Genomic DNA, 17,527 nt, shown 5'->3' with positions numbered 1-17,527 from the left:
CACCTTGTTTTCATGGTTCTGTGTTAGCCACTTGTTGTTTTCATGGTTCTGTGTTAACCACTTGTTGTTTTCATAGTTCTGTGTTAACCACTTGTTGTTTTCATGGTTCTGTGTTAACCACTTGTTGTGCACCTTGATTTCATGGTTCTGTGTTAACCACTTGTTGTTTTCATGGTTTCTGTGTTAACCACTTGTTGTACACCTTGTTTTCATGGTTCTGTGTTAACCACTTGTTGTGCACCTTGTTTTCATAGTTCTGTGTTAACCACTTGTTGTTTTCATGGTTTCTGTGTTAACCACTTGTTGTACACCTTGTTTTCATGGTGCCATGCAGTTTATTAATGTACAATTTTGAACATCTTGTATACCTCCCACAATTTAACCAAGTTGTTTGGTAGCATTTTTAAAGTTTTACGTGTGTTTGCTCGTACAGCTTTAAGAATGGCGACAGTGCAAGTTTCACATACCCCTTTCAGAGTTGTACGTACAGCCCTAACTGTAACATGGAGTCTTGCTGTAGTTTGTTGTTTCCAGTATCCTTGACCAACCAAAACATTGATTTCTATGTGATATTTCAGTCCTGGGAGCCATGACCCTACTACTACTGGGCAATAAGAAAGTAAACTATCAACATGGAGTATTTGGGATTTATATTCTTTGTTCTCATTGTTTCTGTGATTATTTCCAACAATTTACGTACTATAAGTGGAGTCTGTCGTTTGTAGTTCTGTTCTTTCAAGTGTAAGTTCCAAGTATGAAGTTATCAGAATCAATAATCTTGTCTGGATTAATAAGTCCTATGTTATTGGGATCAATAAGTATAATGTTGTGGAGATCAGTACTTAAGAAGTTGTCTGGGTCAATAAGTCTTAGGATTTGTAAGTCTAATATTGTCAAATGAAAGTGATTAAGAGCCATTTTATGAAAAAGAAGAAAACAAAAACACATAAAAGTTTTTAATGTGTTAATTCTTTTACTCGTAGTACTGGAAATGCCTTGTGAAATACCTGGATAATGTGTTAGTTCTTTTACTCGTAGTACTGGAAATGCCTTGTGAAATACCTGGATAATGTGTTAGTTCTTTTACTCGTAGTACTGGAAATGCCTTGTGAAATACCTGGATAATGTGTTAGTTCTTTTACTCGTAGTACTGGAAATGCCTTGTGAAATACCTGGATAATGTATTAGTTCTTTTACTCGTAGTTAGGAAATGCCTTGTGAAATACCTGGATAATGTGTTAGTTCTTTTACTCGTAGTAGGAAATGCCTTGTGAAATACCTGGATAATGTGTTAGTTCTTTTACTCGTAGTTAGGAAATGCCTTGTGAAATACCTGGATAATGTGTTAGTTCTTTTTACCCGTAGTACTGGAAATGCCTTGTGAAATACCTGGAACTCAAGGGGTATTTTCAGCCAGGGCTTGTCATTCTGAAACGACACAGTACGATATTCAGGTGTCAGTGTATAATGCTAGTTACCCCTCACCTCAAGAAGCTGAAGTAGCCGAAGAATGGGAGACTTTTAATCCGTAAGCTCATTATAAATCTATTGAAAGAAATATGTACGTTTTTAGTGTAAGGTTGTCAGATCTTAGAACTGTTAAGGTCAGATGTATTATAATCTTTGATAGGTTGTTTAGGCAGAGTATTCATAATGAATCTAAGTTTCAAATGGACAGCAACTGCCTTTTGTAGAAACCTACAAATGTAGCGGAAGACTTTCGAAACGTCGTCCTCTACATTTGTAGGTTTCTACAAGAGGCACTTGCTGTCCATTTGAAACGTAGATTCATTCAGATGTATCATAGTTGGAATGTAATTAAAGTAAAAATGTAAAAACAAACAGAAGACCTAAGTACTACATTCAACTGTAAAATTAATTATAAGTAAAAATGTGCATTATAGAACTAAACATGTGGTAGAAGTATTAAAATACTTTTTAAAAAACAGTAAAGTTGTATTAATTATTTGTCTGGTGTAAAAAACAAACTAATTTTGACGTTTCATACAAAACTTGTTCACAAAAGAAATTAAAGAATAAATCGAATAGAGCTCGATTGGACGTAGAACAGATTCTAGGTAAGGTAAATTGGTTTTTACTTAGACTTATTCCACCATCAGTTAAATTAATTGATCTATGTTTTTATTTAGAACAAAAATAGTGTGAGATGGGAATTATGAAAAAAGAACCATAAAATAAAAATATTAATATATATATATATATAGATAAGTACGTTTTAGAAGTAAACTTATATATAACTAAAAAGAGTTATTACTAAGTAATACATGCATTTTCCTGTCATTTATTGCACGTCCAATGATATTCTCATATCTCGATTTGATGTTAATTACAGAATCTGTTTTAACGTGCAGCTCAGGCAATTCTAAAAGTTCAATGTGCGTTTGGAAATTGTATTTTGTGCAGTTGTTTTTAAATACTGGACAGCTATAGAACCACAAACATTTCTCTAAAAATATACGTCACATTTTATGTATAATGATGGATGTGGATGTTACAATATGATGTAGATTTTAGTATCATTAGATACAATTTTAATAAAGGTTTCATGAACACCTAATATAACAGGTTATGTATGATCTTACTAACATTTTCGACATGCACAAAGATCAACTTTGCCATCCTAAAATCAAATAAATAAAAAATAAAAATGTTAAATAATTCTCGGAGCTCTCCATTTTAACCTATGGTTTGTGCAGCTCCAAAAATCCCTTAAAACAGTTTTCTCTATGTAGAATATACAGAATTTGAGTCTGTTTATTTCTCATGAAGACTACTGTTGTGGTGATTAATTTTATATAGTAATACTTAATCATTAATTTTCTTTATCTGTAAGCAAAGAACATTTTCCAATTTAGACTGATCATACTTTCACGGTAACACATCATTATTTTCTGCTTTGGAGCTTTTTACTCTGTGTGTGTGTGATTTTTTTGAACAATGTCTTAAAGTTTGATAGTTGTTTGATTTGAAAAGACTGAAGTCATAGAGGTATGTAGAGAATAGCAAAACTAACAATTGTTGAAACAAATTTTGTATCATTTATACATTGTGCTTTGTTATTTCTTAGCCATATTCTTGCTTGTCTCAAATTCTCCAGATATTACTTTATCAAACATCTGCCCCCACTTACTCCAGAAATGCTTGCCCGATGCCCAGCCCTTCCACTGAAAACTAGAAGTAGCCCCGAATTTTCCCTAGTGTTAGACTTGGTAAGTGTGTAGTTTACCTTATTTGTTGTTTTTTAATATATATATATTGAATTTTTTGTGACTCTCGTAGTCGGTGATGAGAGAAAGTTTAATAAAATATATAGCTTTGTTAGGGTAAATATTCAGTAGGGCTTCCTTAATTTAATGAAAGTTATTTTGCTGGTTTTTAATTGTGTTTAAACACTGTGGTAACATTGCCACGGTGTTGGATTTCTTTTGATGTTATTCGATCTCATTAGTCCTGATTTAAACAAATAAAATGTTTTTTTACATCATGCCCAGAGGCATCAAGAGTTTTCTGTATATTTTTATTAATTATTTTATTTCTGATTACTGAGAATTTTCTTCTGGGTTTCCCAGATCTAGCAATTATTGTTTCTCAAGTGCCCCAGAAAAACTATGATCTGTCTCGAGGCATACTGTAATGGAGTTTACAGGATACTTCAGTGTATAACAGTGTCCCATGGTATGGCATAATGGATCATTATTAAATCAGTTATTGGCTTGAACTTTTGGCCTGTAACATACAGCAGTATATTAATAAATATGTTTAATAGTAATAGTTGTTTTATTGCTGTATATATCATTAAAAGTTTAGAGTTACTTATTTCAGGATGAAACTTTGGTCCACTGTAGTCTGACAGAACTTGAAGATGCCACTTTCACCTTTCCTGTCACGTTTCAGGAGGTGGAGTATAAGGTCAGTTGTTTCTCTCTCTCTCTTTTCACGCATGTTATTTCTTAAAAAGATACCTAAGAAGCTACTGATAAAATAAACTTTAATTCAAGCTGCAGTTGACCACCTTTTTTACGTTATGTTTCCAGGTAGGATACTTGGTGACTATGTGTTAATTAAAAATGATAAAATAAACTTTAATTCAAGCTGCAGTTGACCACCTTTTTTAGGTTATGTTCCAGGTAGGATACTTGGTGACTATGTGTTAATTAAAAATGATAAAATAAACTTTAATTCAAGCTGCAGTTGACCACCTTTTTTAGGTTATGTTTCCAGGTAGGATACTGGGTGACTATGTGTTAATTGAAAATGGTAAAGTTTTTATTGTGGTGCATATCGTCAGAAACAAACATTTTCTTGTTTGCATTGCCAAGTCTAGTTTTAACGTGCTCTTGTCTGCTTACTCAGTGGTAAAAGTAAGTTTAATTTCTTATCCCCCCCCCAATACACACACACTTCATAAAACTTCAATACTAACAGGTAGTACATTTAACAGAAAACAATCCATTTAAGCTTTATCTGGAAATATTTTTTAATTGGGAATGGAATTGGATAATAATACCTAAATTGTGTGCATGCTCCCCACCTGCTTGGAAGTGAGGCCTAAAGTGCAGTATATTTTTTTACAATAATGTATCACGAAACCAAGCAATATTTGTAAAACCAGTTATTATTCGGCAAAACATCCAATGACTGACAAACTGGTTTGCTGGTACACTGTACCGGGACCAGCTTACTTTCACCACTAACACTACTTGTCTTTCTGCTTTCTCTGTATTTGTCATAAAGGTCTTTCATCACTCCTATGTGTTGAGAATTTCAAAGCAATTTGTTTTGTTTGTTTGTTTGTTATGAATTTCGCGCAAAGCTACACAAGGGCTATCTGCACTAGCTGTCCCTAATTTAGCAGTGTAAGACTAGAGGGAAAGCAGCTAGTCATCACCACCCAATGCCAACTCTTGGGCTACTCTTTTACCAAAGAACAGTGGGATTGACCGTCACATTATAACGCCCCCACGGCTGAAAGGGCGATCATGTTTGGTGTGACAGGGAATCGAACCCGCAGATTGCGAGTCGAGTGCCCTAACCACCTGGCCATGCCGGGTTTTAGAAATTGTAAAGAGAGGGGAAAAAAGACAGACACGAGAGAGTAACAACATGTTGATTTGATGATCTGAGTAAAGGCGTGTTATTATAATCACTACTTGTAGACTGACTGAAGTTTTATCTGATTGTGTAACTGAGATTATGTTACCAGGTTATTCTGCAAAGGGTACGCACAAAACCTTTTTAATTCACTTTACTTATGTAATTATTGCTTTTAAAACATTTTAATTTACTCCATTTCAGCTCAAACTTATTGAAAATTTTGATCTGAAGTTAAAATTGTAATAAAGTATCACATTCGTTCTTTTTCAGGTTTACGTTCGCACCAGACCATTTTTTAGAGAGTTTTTAGAGCGTGTTTCCAAGATTTTTGAGGTTATCCTCTTCACAGCATCTAAAAAAGTGTATGCCGATAAATTGTTAAATTTGCTAGACCCTGGCAGAAAATTAATAAAGTAAGATAACCTTTCTAGTTTTTATTTTTTTAGGATTTTCAATGTTATATAAAACTAGAGTATAAACATTATAGTTTTTTTTTAGTAAGTGCTACTATAATCTGGTATTCTTACATCACTATTACTCGGGATGTGAAGGGAACATAACACAAGATTAACAATTATTCACAAATTTAATGTATCCCTGTAGAAATTAAGTGTAAACCTAACAACAGTGGGTCCTAAAATGTGTAACAGCAACATTAAGTAGGTTCACACACACACCAAGTAACCCCTAGTGGATTGATGTTTTTGTTCAGCTAGCTGATAATATATTTGAAGTAAACGGGATCTTGTGAAAAGATGGTTTTAAGAGTGTGTTTGTTTTGTAGAATCATGATTCATCTAAATCTTTTAAAAGAATAATAAGCATTTATTCCTTTTGTAATGTACCTACTCAATTACACATTATAGGCAACGATATACAGATGTTCCATGTATAATAGTTTTTAAATTAGCAATATGACGAAGAATTGGATGGTACTGGCATGTTTTAGGCTATAAATGAATTTTATATCTTATGATGACTGGTATTGTTCATAATGTTTGTTGACTGCTGATTGTTTTCTATGTTGTAGTTTTGAAGAACTTTTTTTTTTTAAATAAAGTTAAAGACCGATAATTCCAATGAAGTCACTCTGGTTATTGCATTTTTCTGATCGTGATTTATCTGGTTTTTGTAACCTTCCAATCATTATGAATTTATGATCAATAACTAAGTCTTTTGTGGGCTATTGGACTGACCCCAATAAAAACTAAAATTCAAATATGAAAATCATAAAAAAAGCAAAGTGAGCATTGATTTTTGTGTTGTTAGAAAATAAAGTAGAAGTAGCATGTTTCAAAGACTAACTACACTTTCTTTTTTATATTAAGTGTCTTCAACTTTGTATCCAGTGTAAACACATATTCAGTTACAAAAATGTTTGTTTTATTCTTTACTCAACTTCTAAAATCCGTTATTTTTAATTTATTGTATGAACAATTACAGGTTTAGACTCTTCAGGGAGCATTGCGTCTGTATCAGTGGAAACTACATCAAAGATCTGAGCATTCTGGGGCGTGATCTCTCTAAAACTGTTATTGTGGATAACTCACCACAAGCTTTTGGTTATCAGGTATGAATAAAAAAAAACAGATAGTGCAATTAAACAAAAGAAATGTTTCATTAGTTTATAGTTTTTAAGTTAACTTTAATATATTACAATCTGTAAGGGAAGACCATTAATATCAAAGATCCCAGTACGACCTTTGATGTGGCTTCATTAGAAAGGACAACTTAATTGCTATGCTCCAGTGTGGTGACCTTGATGTTTCATAAAAGCTGTAGCAGTATGAGCATTATGACCAGGAATGTTTAATGAGTTACAAAACAAACAGTTGAATAGAGTCTGTAATTTTTTTCTCTTGTCTTGGCAAGTGCGATCCGACATCACTTATAGCTATCCGTGACTGCACAAAGAAATTTATAAGCCCTGCCAGTAGTTTACCTCTCAGCCATAACCCTTCAACTATGACCTATTAACACTGTAAGTAGATATGTAACTCACTCTCGTAATAGTTCTTTATAAAAATGAAACTAGTAGATGAAATTCTTTTAAATTTAAGATGAAAGGTCCTATAGGTATGTAGTTTTTGAAAAATAAGATATTTAGTTTTGATTTTTTCTAAAGCAATGCTTTTCTCATGCCTTTTTTTTTCTTTTCACATGTTGCCTATCCAACATGCAAAGTAATTTTCATTTTAAGATTAAGATACTTTTATGCGTCAGAAAATTTTCAAAATTCACATGCGAAATTTTTATCTTAACAATTATCACTGCTAGTTCTGACCTTTGTACTCGGTTGCTGCTTGTCGTAGCTTGCTAATCCTTAAGAAATTTCGCATGAAAGGAATTTTGTTTTTGGTTTTATTTATACATTTGAATAACCAAAAAATCATAAATTACTATATCAATACCATAGTACTCAATTATAATTTATGAATTTTAGTAATTAAGCTGTATTTGGACTTAAAAGAATATGAAATTTCGAGCAGACTAAAGACTTGACTTACCTCTATGCCATCTTGTATCGAAAAAGAATAAGATAGTGCTGTTATATTTCAGAATGGCTGAGAAAGCCACTAGGGGGCATTCTGAGCTTTCAATTGGTTATTCACATGTCATATACAGAAGTATGTATATATAAGGGACCATTTTCAAAAATGGAAAGAGGTGAGTGGGGCCACTGCATTTGATTGAGTACATGAGAGATATCTCAACAAATAGAATAGATAGGAGGCTCTTATTTTATATTCTAGTTTTCAATATCGGTAATTTGAGTTCCTAATTCGTATGAAACTATAGACTTAGTATTTTGACTTCACAAACATCTAATTTGAACCAGTGCTGCATTCAACATACCATGTGACACACAAAAATCGATGTTTAGGTGTTGTTTTTTTAATATTTACTTTTAAATAATGCCTCACATTAATATTTGAATTATAATCTACAGTTTGATACCAAACTTAATGACATAAATTCATAAAACAGTAGTTCAATAAAATTTTAAATGCGAGTCAACAAATGCAATGACATGGCCTTTGACCCATGTGGAAAGGTTTAAAATGGTTGACAGCAATTTGTACAATCAGAGTTATTATAATTAAGCATCAAATGAGGAGAACTTTCATGTGTAGCAAGGTCAGACATTGTAATCGGGACATTTTTAATGTAACATATTAACTTTAAACTGCATTAGTTAAGCAGTATGTATTCGGTATTGTAACACCGATTCTGGATATCCTAAAAAGACTAATGAAGAGAGTAAGTATTCTTCATCCTACTAGCAAAGAAAACAGCTGACGAATAAGTTTTACTGTCACATGACAGCCCTAATGATCAACAAAGATATCTGTTGAAAGGTATTAATATTTATCAATCAGAGTTTGGGTGTGTTTTGTGCACATCTCTTTTGTTGTTACCTGTGGTTTTGTTTTCCTAATAACATGTTCATAAGTCAAAGAGATGTAGTCATTATTTATAAAACCAGTTCATAATAATCTTTAATTTATCAGCCTGACAGTGTGTTGATTCGTATAAACACCATTTGATATATAACTGCTAATTAACAAAAAAAAAGTACTTTTAGGAACATTCTAAAAATTTAATATTTATCAGTTTAATTTTTCTTTGCTTGAATAACACTTGCATCCTCTTCCTTCTAGCTTGAAAATGGAATCCCCATTGAAAGTTGGTTTGTTGACAGAAATGACAAAGAGTTGTTGAAGTTGATACCCTTTCTTGAAAGCCTTGTTGCTATGGTTAGTAAATAGGTTTTAAGCCTCAATTGTATTACTGTAATTTGTTTTAAAGCTACATTGATTTCTGGGGTTTTCACTTGAAAAATGTAGATACTGCTAACATTATAAGCTCATGCAGGGTAAAAATGTGTTAATTACTTATGCAGTTCATGTCCATTGTTAATTCTATGGAAAGAATATTTTAAAGAAAAAAATGTAGTAGGTATAGAGATTTGTTCACAATTTGTGGTAACAAGTTATTTAGCCAGTTACTTTTTTCCCTGGGCTATGACAATTCCATTTGTCTATAATAATGAAAGGGCATGTCTGTGACCACCATAACTTCAAAAGGAAAGCACCTAGAAACCTGAAATTTTACACACATACTGAGTGGACCTTGAGGGTGTGCACCTGGGTATTATTATTTATCTTATCCACACATGCACATCTTTTTTAATGAGGAAAGTTAGCAAAAAAACACATAGAAAAGAAGTGGTTCCTTGTATTATAAATATAAATCACAGACAGACAGACATGGACTATCAACAATGTTAGGTTATACTTTTGTTGCTAAGCAACATGACATAAAAGCCATTGTTGGAACGCATTGTTACTAAAATGCACTTACTTTTCTATACATTAGAAGTTGTTAATCTGTTTGTCTGTGATTTATATTTGTCATAAAATTGAAACAGAAAGGCTGCAATACATTTGCATAAACTAAAAGAAGCTCCGAGTTGAAGACTATGTCCACCTGTGGGATGTTGAAATAGGTTCAGAATACACAAACTGACATATTCATGTAGGATATATCAACCTAATAACCTGAGCAAAGCTAGGTACTTTCACTAGTGTACAGTACATTGTACGAATGGGCTTTTACTGATTATAGCTTGTTTTCTTGTATGTAATTAAAATCTGTGACCATACAGTCACTGATGATCACTTTGTGTGATTAAATAAACTGCTGATCCACCAGGGGAGAGTTTACAGACAAAAACCTAGGGGTTTGTTCCCCCCAGGTTAGTGAAAATAGCCCATTGTGTAGCTTTGCACTATGAAAACACCAACAATAGCTATTAAAGGGTAGAAATTTTAGAATTTGTTATTCCTTGCTAAGAATAATTTAAATATAAGAGCAATTTAAAAGTCTTACTACGAGTTCTTTGCAATGGCTCCTTACTTAGTATGCTAGTTGTAGCCACTCTTAGTTAATGTAGTATTTCACTCATCAGGATTAAAATCTTAAAACTACTTGTGGTTTGATTAATGTCCAATACAACTTTGTTTTGTATATTGGCTGTAGTACTAATCAACTTTTAAAGTTACAATATTTCTCTGTTTGATATTTAACAGTGAACACTGCAAGCATACAGCTGATGGTAAACAAATTAAATTTCCTTGAATAAAGAAATTGCTAATCTTTGATTCAACACTGAATTTACAGTTAGTTTATGGAACATCTAACAAGTTCTGTATGTAGAATAATGAGATGAAGGCATTTTTTATCTTTTAGTTCTGTGTCTGTAAAATTTTATGCATATATTTCAGGCTAAAAAAACGTGATGGAACCAGCTTAAGATTTTATGCTTTTGCTTCCTGCTAAAATATATATACATATATGTGCTTTCCGTTCATCGTCTGTCATATTTTGTGACTGAAAATCCACGCTTTATTCCTACCTTTCTGTGGAGCGCTCGTAAAAAGCCTAAAAATAAGCTTCTCCAAACCTGTTTATGGGTCACGAACTTAAGGTACCAAAGAAAGCTCTACAGGTTGTCAATGGAAGTAATCCATTGCAGCTAATGCAGGATACTCTGTGGGAGATATAAACAAAATAATTCACACAGATTTAGGGTTACGTAAGCGATACAGAAACTCACGTTTATGAACTTCTGTTAACCAAATGAAAAAAAAAAAAACCAACAGGTGAGAACTAGAAATGTATTGTCACGATGATTATAGATAAAACATGATACAGGGCATGATGAAAAGGGTTCTTAATGAGATTTACAAGCTACAGCTACAGTGGTAAGTTAACAATCCAGTGCGTCAAGTAGAATACTAAGGGGAAAGCTAACACCACTATAACATTAGTAAATACTAGTTGTAAATAAGGTATTTCTTCATCAAGTGACATGTCCATTATTTATAGATTTACAGCTACAGTGGTAAGTTAAACATCCGGTGCGTCAAGTAGAATACTAAGGGGAAAGCTAACACCACTATAACATTAGTAAATACTAGTTGTAAATAAGGTATTTCTTCATCAAGTGACATGTCCATTTCAACCCAACAGTTCCTTCGTAATATGAAAGTACAAATGGTAATTCATGCTCTACAATTCTCAAGCATTCCAGTTACATTACCTTTGGGTTCTTGGACGTTGTCATCCGTGCATGTTTAGTTTGAAAGCATTTAAAAAAAGGAGAGGGATAACACCGACTTCAGTCTATAACAAGGGCCACTAAATAAAATATTGTCGATGGTAGAAGCTTCGAGGCCTATGTAGTTATCCTTTTCATTGTTACGATACATTGTAAATATTTGGTTGAATGAAAACAGTATTGTCAATACTTGTATATATAAGTGGGTAAAATAAAGGATAAATCTGTCATCAAGTATTACTGATCCTTAATGTATAACAACTTGCAGAATCAAGATGTTCGGCCACACATCTGCAACAAGTACCATTTAGCTAGTTTTCTTCCACCCGATTAACCCATCCTTCAACGGAATCCTGCCGTACATTGAGGAACATCATCACGCTGCTTTGGAATCGCTCTTCTTTGTTTTGTTATTTTAGTAGGTAAAAACAAACAAAAAAAAAGAATTTTTAGTGTAAGTTTGCTTTCTGTCGAGGTACTGTTAAAGGTCTTAGCTTTTTTTTTTTCTATATATGTTTAAATATATATATATATACATTTAGGATGGCCTTAAGTTTATTTGACACTGTTTCAATTGCATCTTCTTTCATACAAGAAGAAAAAAATTTTAGTTAAATATAATTTTTAACTTTGTAGCAGAAATGTTGATTAGTAAGTGCGTAGTTATGTTCGATCATTTGACCGTAGCAAAAAGATGAAACCGTTTTTGTAACAATCTTGGACCATATCTTTGTGATAAGTCTTTCGTCATACAAGATATAGAGGAAGCAAGAGTTACTTTTGAATTACATTGTATATATATATATATATATATATATAGGTAGCTTTTTTAGGTTTTACTCATTTGTTTTAACCTAAGACATTGTTTGTTAGATGTGTAATTCCCATGTTAAAATCATGTTTTACAAAACCAAATATCATATTGTTACCCTTGAATCTTTAGTTTCTGAAAAACAAAATTACTTGATTTCTTCAAACAAATATAATGAACATGTATATAACTTTTTAAACATTTTTCATCTAAGTAAATTAATATTACGACACATTTTTTGTAACAGTTCTCGGTCTTAACTCCTTACTGTCTCTGCTCTAAGTTTTTGAACATAGACTCATAAAATAGAACTAAGTCCATTTATTCAAGATAGAAATTAATATTGGGGGAAGTATTCTTCAGTAGAGAGAGAGAGTGTATAACTGCTTTATTTTTTCCCACAGAACTATCAGTTTTATAATATAGATATTTAAAATACCGACGGAACGTGAAGTGTCTTTAAGTTGAAACTAATTCAGATGCACCATTTTAAGGATATACTAAACCAGTTAAAATAAGATGAAAATGAAAAAAAAATGTCATCTTCATCTACCAGGTGAAACATTTTTTTATAGCTAGCTGTAACTTTAACCCTTTTTATAATATTTTAAAAGTAGATTTCTGTTTTTAATGTGATTTTACCAGCTCTTCTCTTGACAAAGAGAAGGATGTATAATGATTTCACAGTTGTGCTCCTCCAACCGAGTTTTAACATGCATTTGGTCAAATAAACACTCTAAGTAAAAAACATTAAGTTGCATTTCAGTATACCACTTCTGAAATATTTAGGACTCAAAATTGTAATATAATGCAATTTTTTAGGTTTTTAATTTACTATGTAAATTGCATTTGCTTTCCCCCCCTTTTTTTTTCAATAGTTTGATATATTTTACACTTTTTTGAAACTGACAATCCAACCAAGGCTTCTTGAATTGTTATGAGACAGGCTGTAATGACTCTTACCAGCTTGTGTTACTGTGTGTGTGTATATATGTATGTGTATTTTAATCTTTATTTTCCACATTCTGTTATTGTGCAGTGATAGATTCTTGAATTCTCCACCTTGTGGTCTGATACGTAGTTAAGGCAAACCATTTTCTAAATACGTGAAAATTATTCATGAATATTTTGTTTTATTTTTTTCCCAAAGAAATTATTGTTAATATTACATTTCTGTGTATGTAGAAATTTTATTAAAAGTTTATTTTGAAAAAAAAATAACATACATAAATGTTTAGCAACTTATCCAGTAATGCTCGCCACATTTTGTTTGTCACGACATCTCACTATTATCAGTTGTATTGATATATAAAATGTGGAAAATTGGTTTGTTTATAATAATATTCCTATGGTATCATCATCATTGACTTCATTGTAAAATAGATAAGAGGATTTGATTGGTATTACTAAGACATCATGCGTGTCAAATCAGGCTTTCTAGCAGCTGTACCAGAAACTCTGAGGAATAATTAGCTTCGTCGTGTAAAAACTTCTTGCAAGTGGATCGTATACCAGTATCTAGAGACACAAACTTAATGTGATTCCAAACAAATGGAAGTAACATACCTAATAGATGAGCATTGTTACCGTTACGTGACGTTACTCACAAGTCAGATCGTTCAAGCTGCTGCGCGATACCCATTCCAGTGTTTATTTGGTGCCTAAAAGAATTTAAAACTTTTTTTTTTTTTTTGGCAACCATCATTGTTCAACCTGGAATACCATGCTGCCACAATGCAGGCTTTGAAATTAATATTATAGTAAACTGTTTAGGTACACGAAGAAGAGTGTAACATCTAGAAATATTCTTTCATAATACTGTAGTAATTTTCGTACTAACTTCTGAACTAGAAGCAAGGAAAATTCTACAATTAATTATAAGCAACACAATATTAAGAACAAATCCACATCTGCCCCCCCCCCTTAGTTATGCTAATTGATTACTAATATATCAATAGTGTATATTCTAAGTGTCAAAATACACTTCTCATCAACGTGTAGAATTATGGTTTTAATACACCAGTGTTTAGTAATCCACTGTTACTGGCTTAATAAATGATGTCTTAGTCTTCAAATACAATATTACTTTGTAACAGGTGCAGTGAATTGATAAATGCATTTCTATATTAACCTCTTCAAATTGATGCACTTGGCTTGGACTGCAGTACGTCAAAATATAGACGCACGAAAATGAAGACTCGGAACTAACCAGTCTTTAAATCTCATGTTCTAAACATTCAGCGTTTCTACTAATATGACCATGTCAATCAAACAATTGACTACAATGTCTACAAGAAGTAGTTACAGTGGCAGGATATGAATGACATTATACATAAAATAAATACAGGTATTTGCAGTACTTGTTAAGTTTACTATCACTGATAACTGTAAACCAGTCTTTGACAAAAGTATCAACAAAATCATGTCACAGAACCTGAATACTGGTGAAAAGTCCTGGAAGTTTATGGTATATAATTCGTGACATTTTTGAAATTTGAATAAAATGTTAGGAAAAATCCTGGAATTTTTAGGTATGCCAGAAAGCCTGAGAAAAAGATAAACCATTAAACAAAAAACTGGACTCAATGAGTAATCCCAGAAAGCAGTCATTTCTTTTTCAGAGATTATTTGGGAGTTAAATTTTTAAGATTTTAAATATTCCATTTTATCAACAGAGAAAAACTTTTTGTATTTGAATTATAAATATGTATTATCTTTTTTAAACTTTATATGGAGTGGAAAATTAAATAATGTATTGATATTATCAGTACAAAAACCCTAACGAACAAAACGTACAGTAAGGCTACGAAGATGAAAAGAAACGAGTGAGACAATGTACAAGTGGAAACAGAAATCTTAGTAAATTATCAAGTTCTCCACTCGTTACAGTAATAATGAACAAAAGGTACAGTAAGGCTACGAAGATGAAAAGAAACGAGTGAGACAATGTACAAGTGGAAACAGAAATCTTAGTAAATTATCAAGTTTTCCACTCGTTACAGTAATAATGATTATTTCTTACCTCTTTTTCTTCTAACTCCCACAAGAGTAAACTGGTCAACCCTAACTTGGGATAAGGGTACCAAAAAACAGCAGTCATGCCTTCCATACACAAACTATAATATCACTGGTCTCAAAATTTCTGGAGTGAAGCCCCATTTAATAAAACAAATGATTAGAATTTCAGTGTTATATACCAAAATGTCTTACTTGTGTACATGCATTGTCTTGTTTGTTTTTTCACATCCTTAATGTACTTTTTTTTGTCCGTTAGTGTTTTTGTATTGATTGTTTAGAGGTTTTTATTTTGTCAAGAAGCATCCAATAATCTGCAGGTACATCTAATTACAATTTTAAACATAAGTATCATAATGTACCAAAGGTAAATTTATTGACCACTGGTCATGTGTGACCACTACTGGTTTTAGTGGGTCAAGTTTACTAATTATAACTGTGGTATAAACCTATAGTGGTATACCTAGGAATCTATAAAGGGCCATCTTTTCTCATGTATTGTTAATATTTGTTACTCAGGTTACACTAGGCTTCAACCATAATCATTAGATAATGACAACAAAAGTTGACATCAGGTTACTCTAGGCTTCAACCATAATCATTAGATAATGACAACAAAAGTTGAATCAGGTTACTCTAGGCTCCAACAAAAGTTGACATCAGGTTACTCTAGGCTTCAACCATAATCATTAGATAATGACAACTAAAGTTCCAAGTCAGTAAAATTTCCAACCTCTCTACTAATAGCAATCGTGCAGTGACATATTCTAAATATCAAAGAGCACCTAACAGATAAAACTGATATTTGTATATATATTAAAGTCAGTTAAAGCTGTATGCTGAAACACCTTGTATGAACAAGTAGAACTGTACATATATATACAAGTTCTCTTATTAATTAAAGCTTAATAATTAATGCTATTTTATAATAAACATATACATGTAGGCTTTTAAGACATGAAAGAAAATATTGTTCTGAAAGGTTTGTTTTTAACTGTGGATATTATATGTTAAAACACTCGGTTATGGCCCACCTTAATACACAGTACTGTGTCTTTTTGATAGGAAACCAATAATTCAAGTAGTTAATACATTATTAATACATAGTTTTAATGGAGTTTTCTCAGCTAGTTTGAAAACTTTATGGCTATTAATTTGAAGTACTGTTATGTAATTCAGTTTTGCAAACGTTTATGTATGTGAACAAGTTACCATTTTAAATCACCGTGCTTCAATTTGGGAACAGAAGTGTTCAATTGATGGAAATTTAATGATACTTTTTGTGGGAAAAGCTTATATATATATATTCTTATTTTTTATGTAGAAATATAGACTCGTTATATGGGAAAGGTAGAGCATAGAGCAATGTTTTTTTTGTAAACAGCAGAAGCATAAATGAAATGTATTCAATTTGTTATTTAAACGGTAACGGCATGTTGGTTTACGGATTTAGTATTTTACACATTTTAGAATGTTATTCGATTTCAAACTGTACCGACTGTTTTATATTACGAGATTATTAAAGTTCCGGAACATACATCTATCGATAACTTGGAGTTTCTTACATTTTAACACGCTTGGCCCGTTAGAAATATTGAATATGGACAATTATATTTGTAATCACTGTACAGGTTCCTTTGTCCGGTAAAATCAACTACATATTCTTGCTAGATCAAAGTTTGTCCAGAGATCTCTCCGTTTTCTTTACCCATCTTGTGTATTTTATGGCCAAAATTATTATAGTGTAACCCTGACATTCATGTTACTTATCAGGGTTCTCCCATTATTAAATGTTCTGTTACTTTGTTTATATTACAATTCTTGAAACTGACAAAGGAAGTGGTACTGTGATAATGAATAGAAGAAAAAAAAAGTGTATTTGTCAGCAGTTTATTACTTTTTGTCGTAAAAAAGTGTTTTACATCATAAGACTGTTAAAAACATTGTATTCTCCCCAATTTCATAGGTATTTTAGAATAAGTAAAAATCACAAGGTAAAAATTAATTTGATATAAAGCGAACTTGTATTGAATTTGTAGCTGTACTTTTGTTAGAAGTTTTCAACAAATACTTCTCAGGCCAAAGTATTTTTGCAGCGAGTGATTGGGGTAAATTAATGACATATTTAATATTCCAATGATATTTGGCAAGACAAAAATTATAGATGTTTATTTTTGGAACATTGGCTACTTATGTATGTTGTTTTTGTCATTACACAGTAAACTTTATTGTACTGATCTGTGTACACAAAAATCAACATATTTAGAGAGGAATAAATGTTTGTTGGCACTTGTAACTGGGTGATTAATTTGACATATAAGGTTTAATCCTCTGCATGTACTCAATATCACAAATTAAGGAAACTGACCAGCGGTGTGAATGGGTCAAGATATATCAGTGTGAGTGGCCATTAATCCAAATGGTTTCTAACTATAAACCAACCTTTCAAAATTGACACTAAT

General features: G+C 32.0%; 1 protein-coding gene across 6 annotated transcripts in view; it reads left to right on the top strand.

Moving 5' to 3' along the window:
• Positions 1-17,361, top strand: part of LOC106470922 (CTD small phosphatase-like protein 2-B) — a 42,203-nt gene extending 24,842 nt beyond the window's left edge. For 5 of the 6 annotated variants that reach the window (XM_013931500.2, XM_013931499.2, XM_022399572.1 and 2 more), the window contains 7 exons: positions 1,366-1,528; positions 3,119-3,230; positions 3,844-3,930; positions 5,386-5,528; positions 6,559-6,685; positions 8,778-8,873; positions 11,508-17,361. In XM_013931500.2, the coding sequence (XP_013786954.1) occupies positions 1,366-1,528; positions 3,119-3,230; positions 3,844-3,930; positions 5,386-5,528; positions 6,559-6,685; positions 8,778-8,873; positions 11,508-11,573 (794 nt within the window). In that variant the 3' untranslated portion in view covers positions 11,574-17,361. The remainder of the gene's footprint in view (positions 1-1,365; positions 1,529-3,118; positions 3,231-3,843; positions 3,931-5,385; positions 5,529-6,558; positions 6,686-8,777; positions 8,874-11,507) is intronic. The other variant, XR_002613152.1, reaches the window with a different exon arrangement.
• The last annotated feature ends 166 nt before the right edge of the window (positions 17,362-17,527 follow it).

Source organism: Limulus polyphemus, unplaced genomic scaffold (genome assembly GCF_000517525.1).
Source record: "Limulus polyphemus unplaced genomic scaffold, Limulus_polyphemus-2.1.2 Scaffold4296, whole genome shotgun sequence".
Taxonomy (NCBI): Eukaryota; Metazoa; Arthropoda; class Merostomata; order Xiphosura; family Limulidae; genus Limulus; species Limulus polyphemus.
This window is presented reverse-complemented; position numbering and strand designations above follow the sequence as displayed.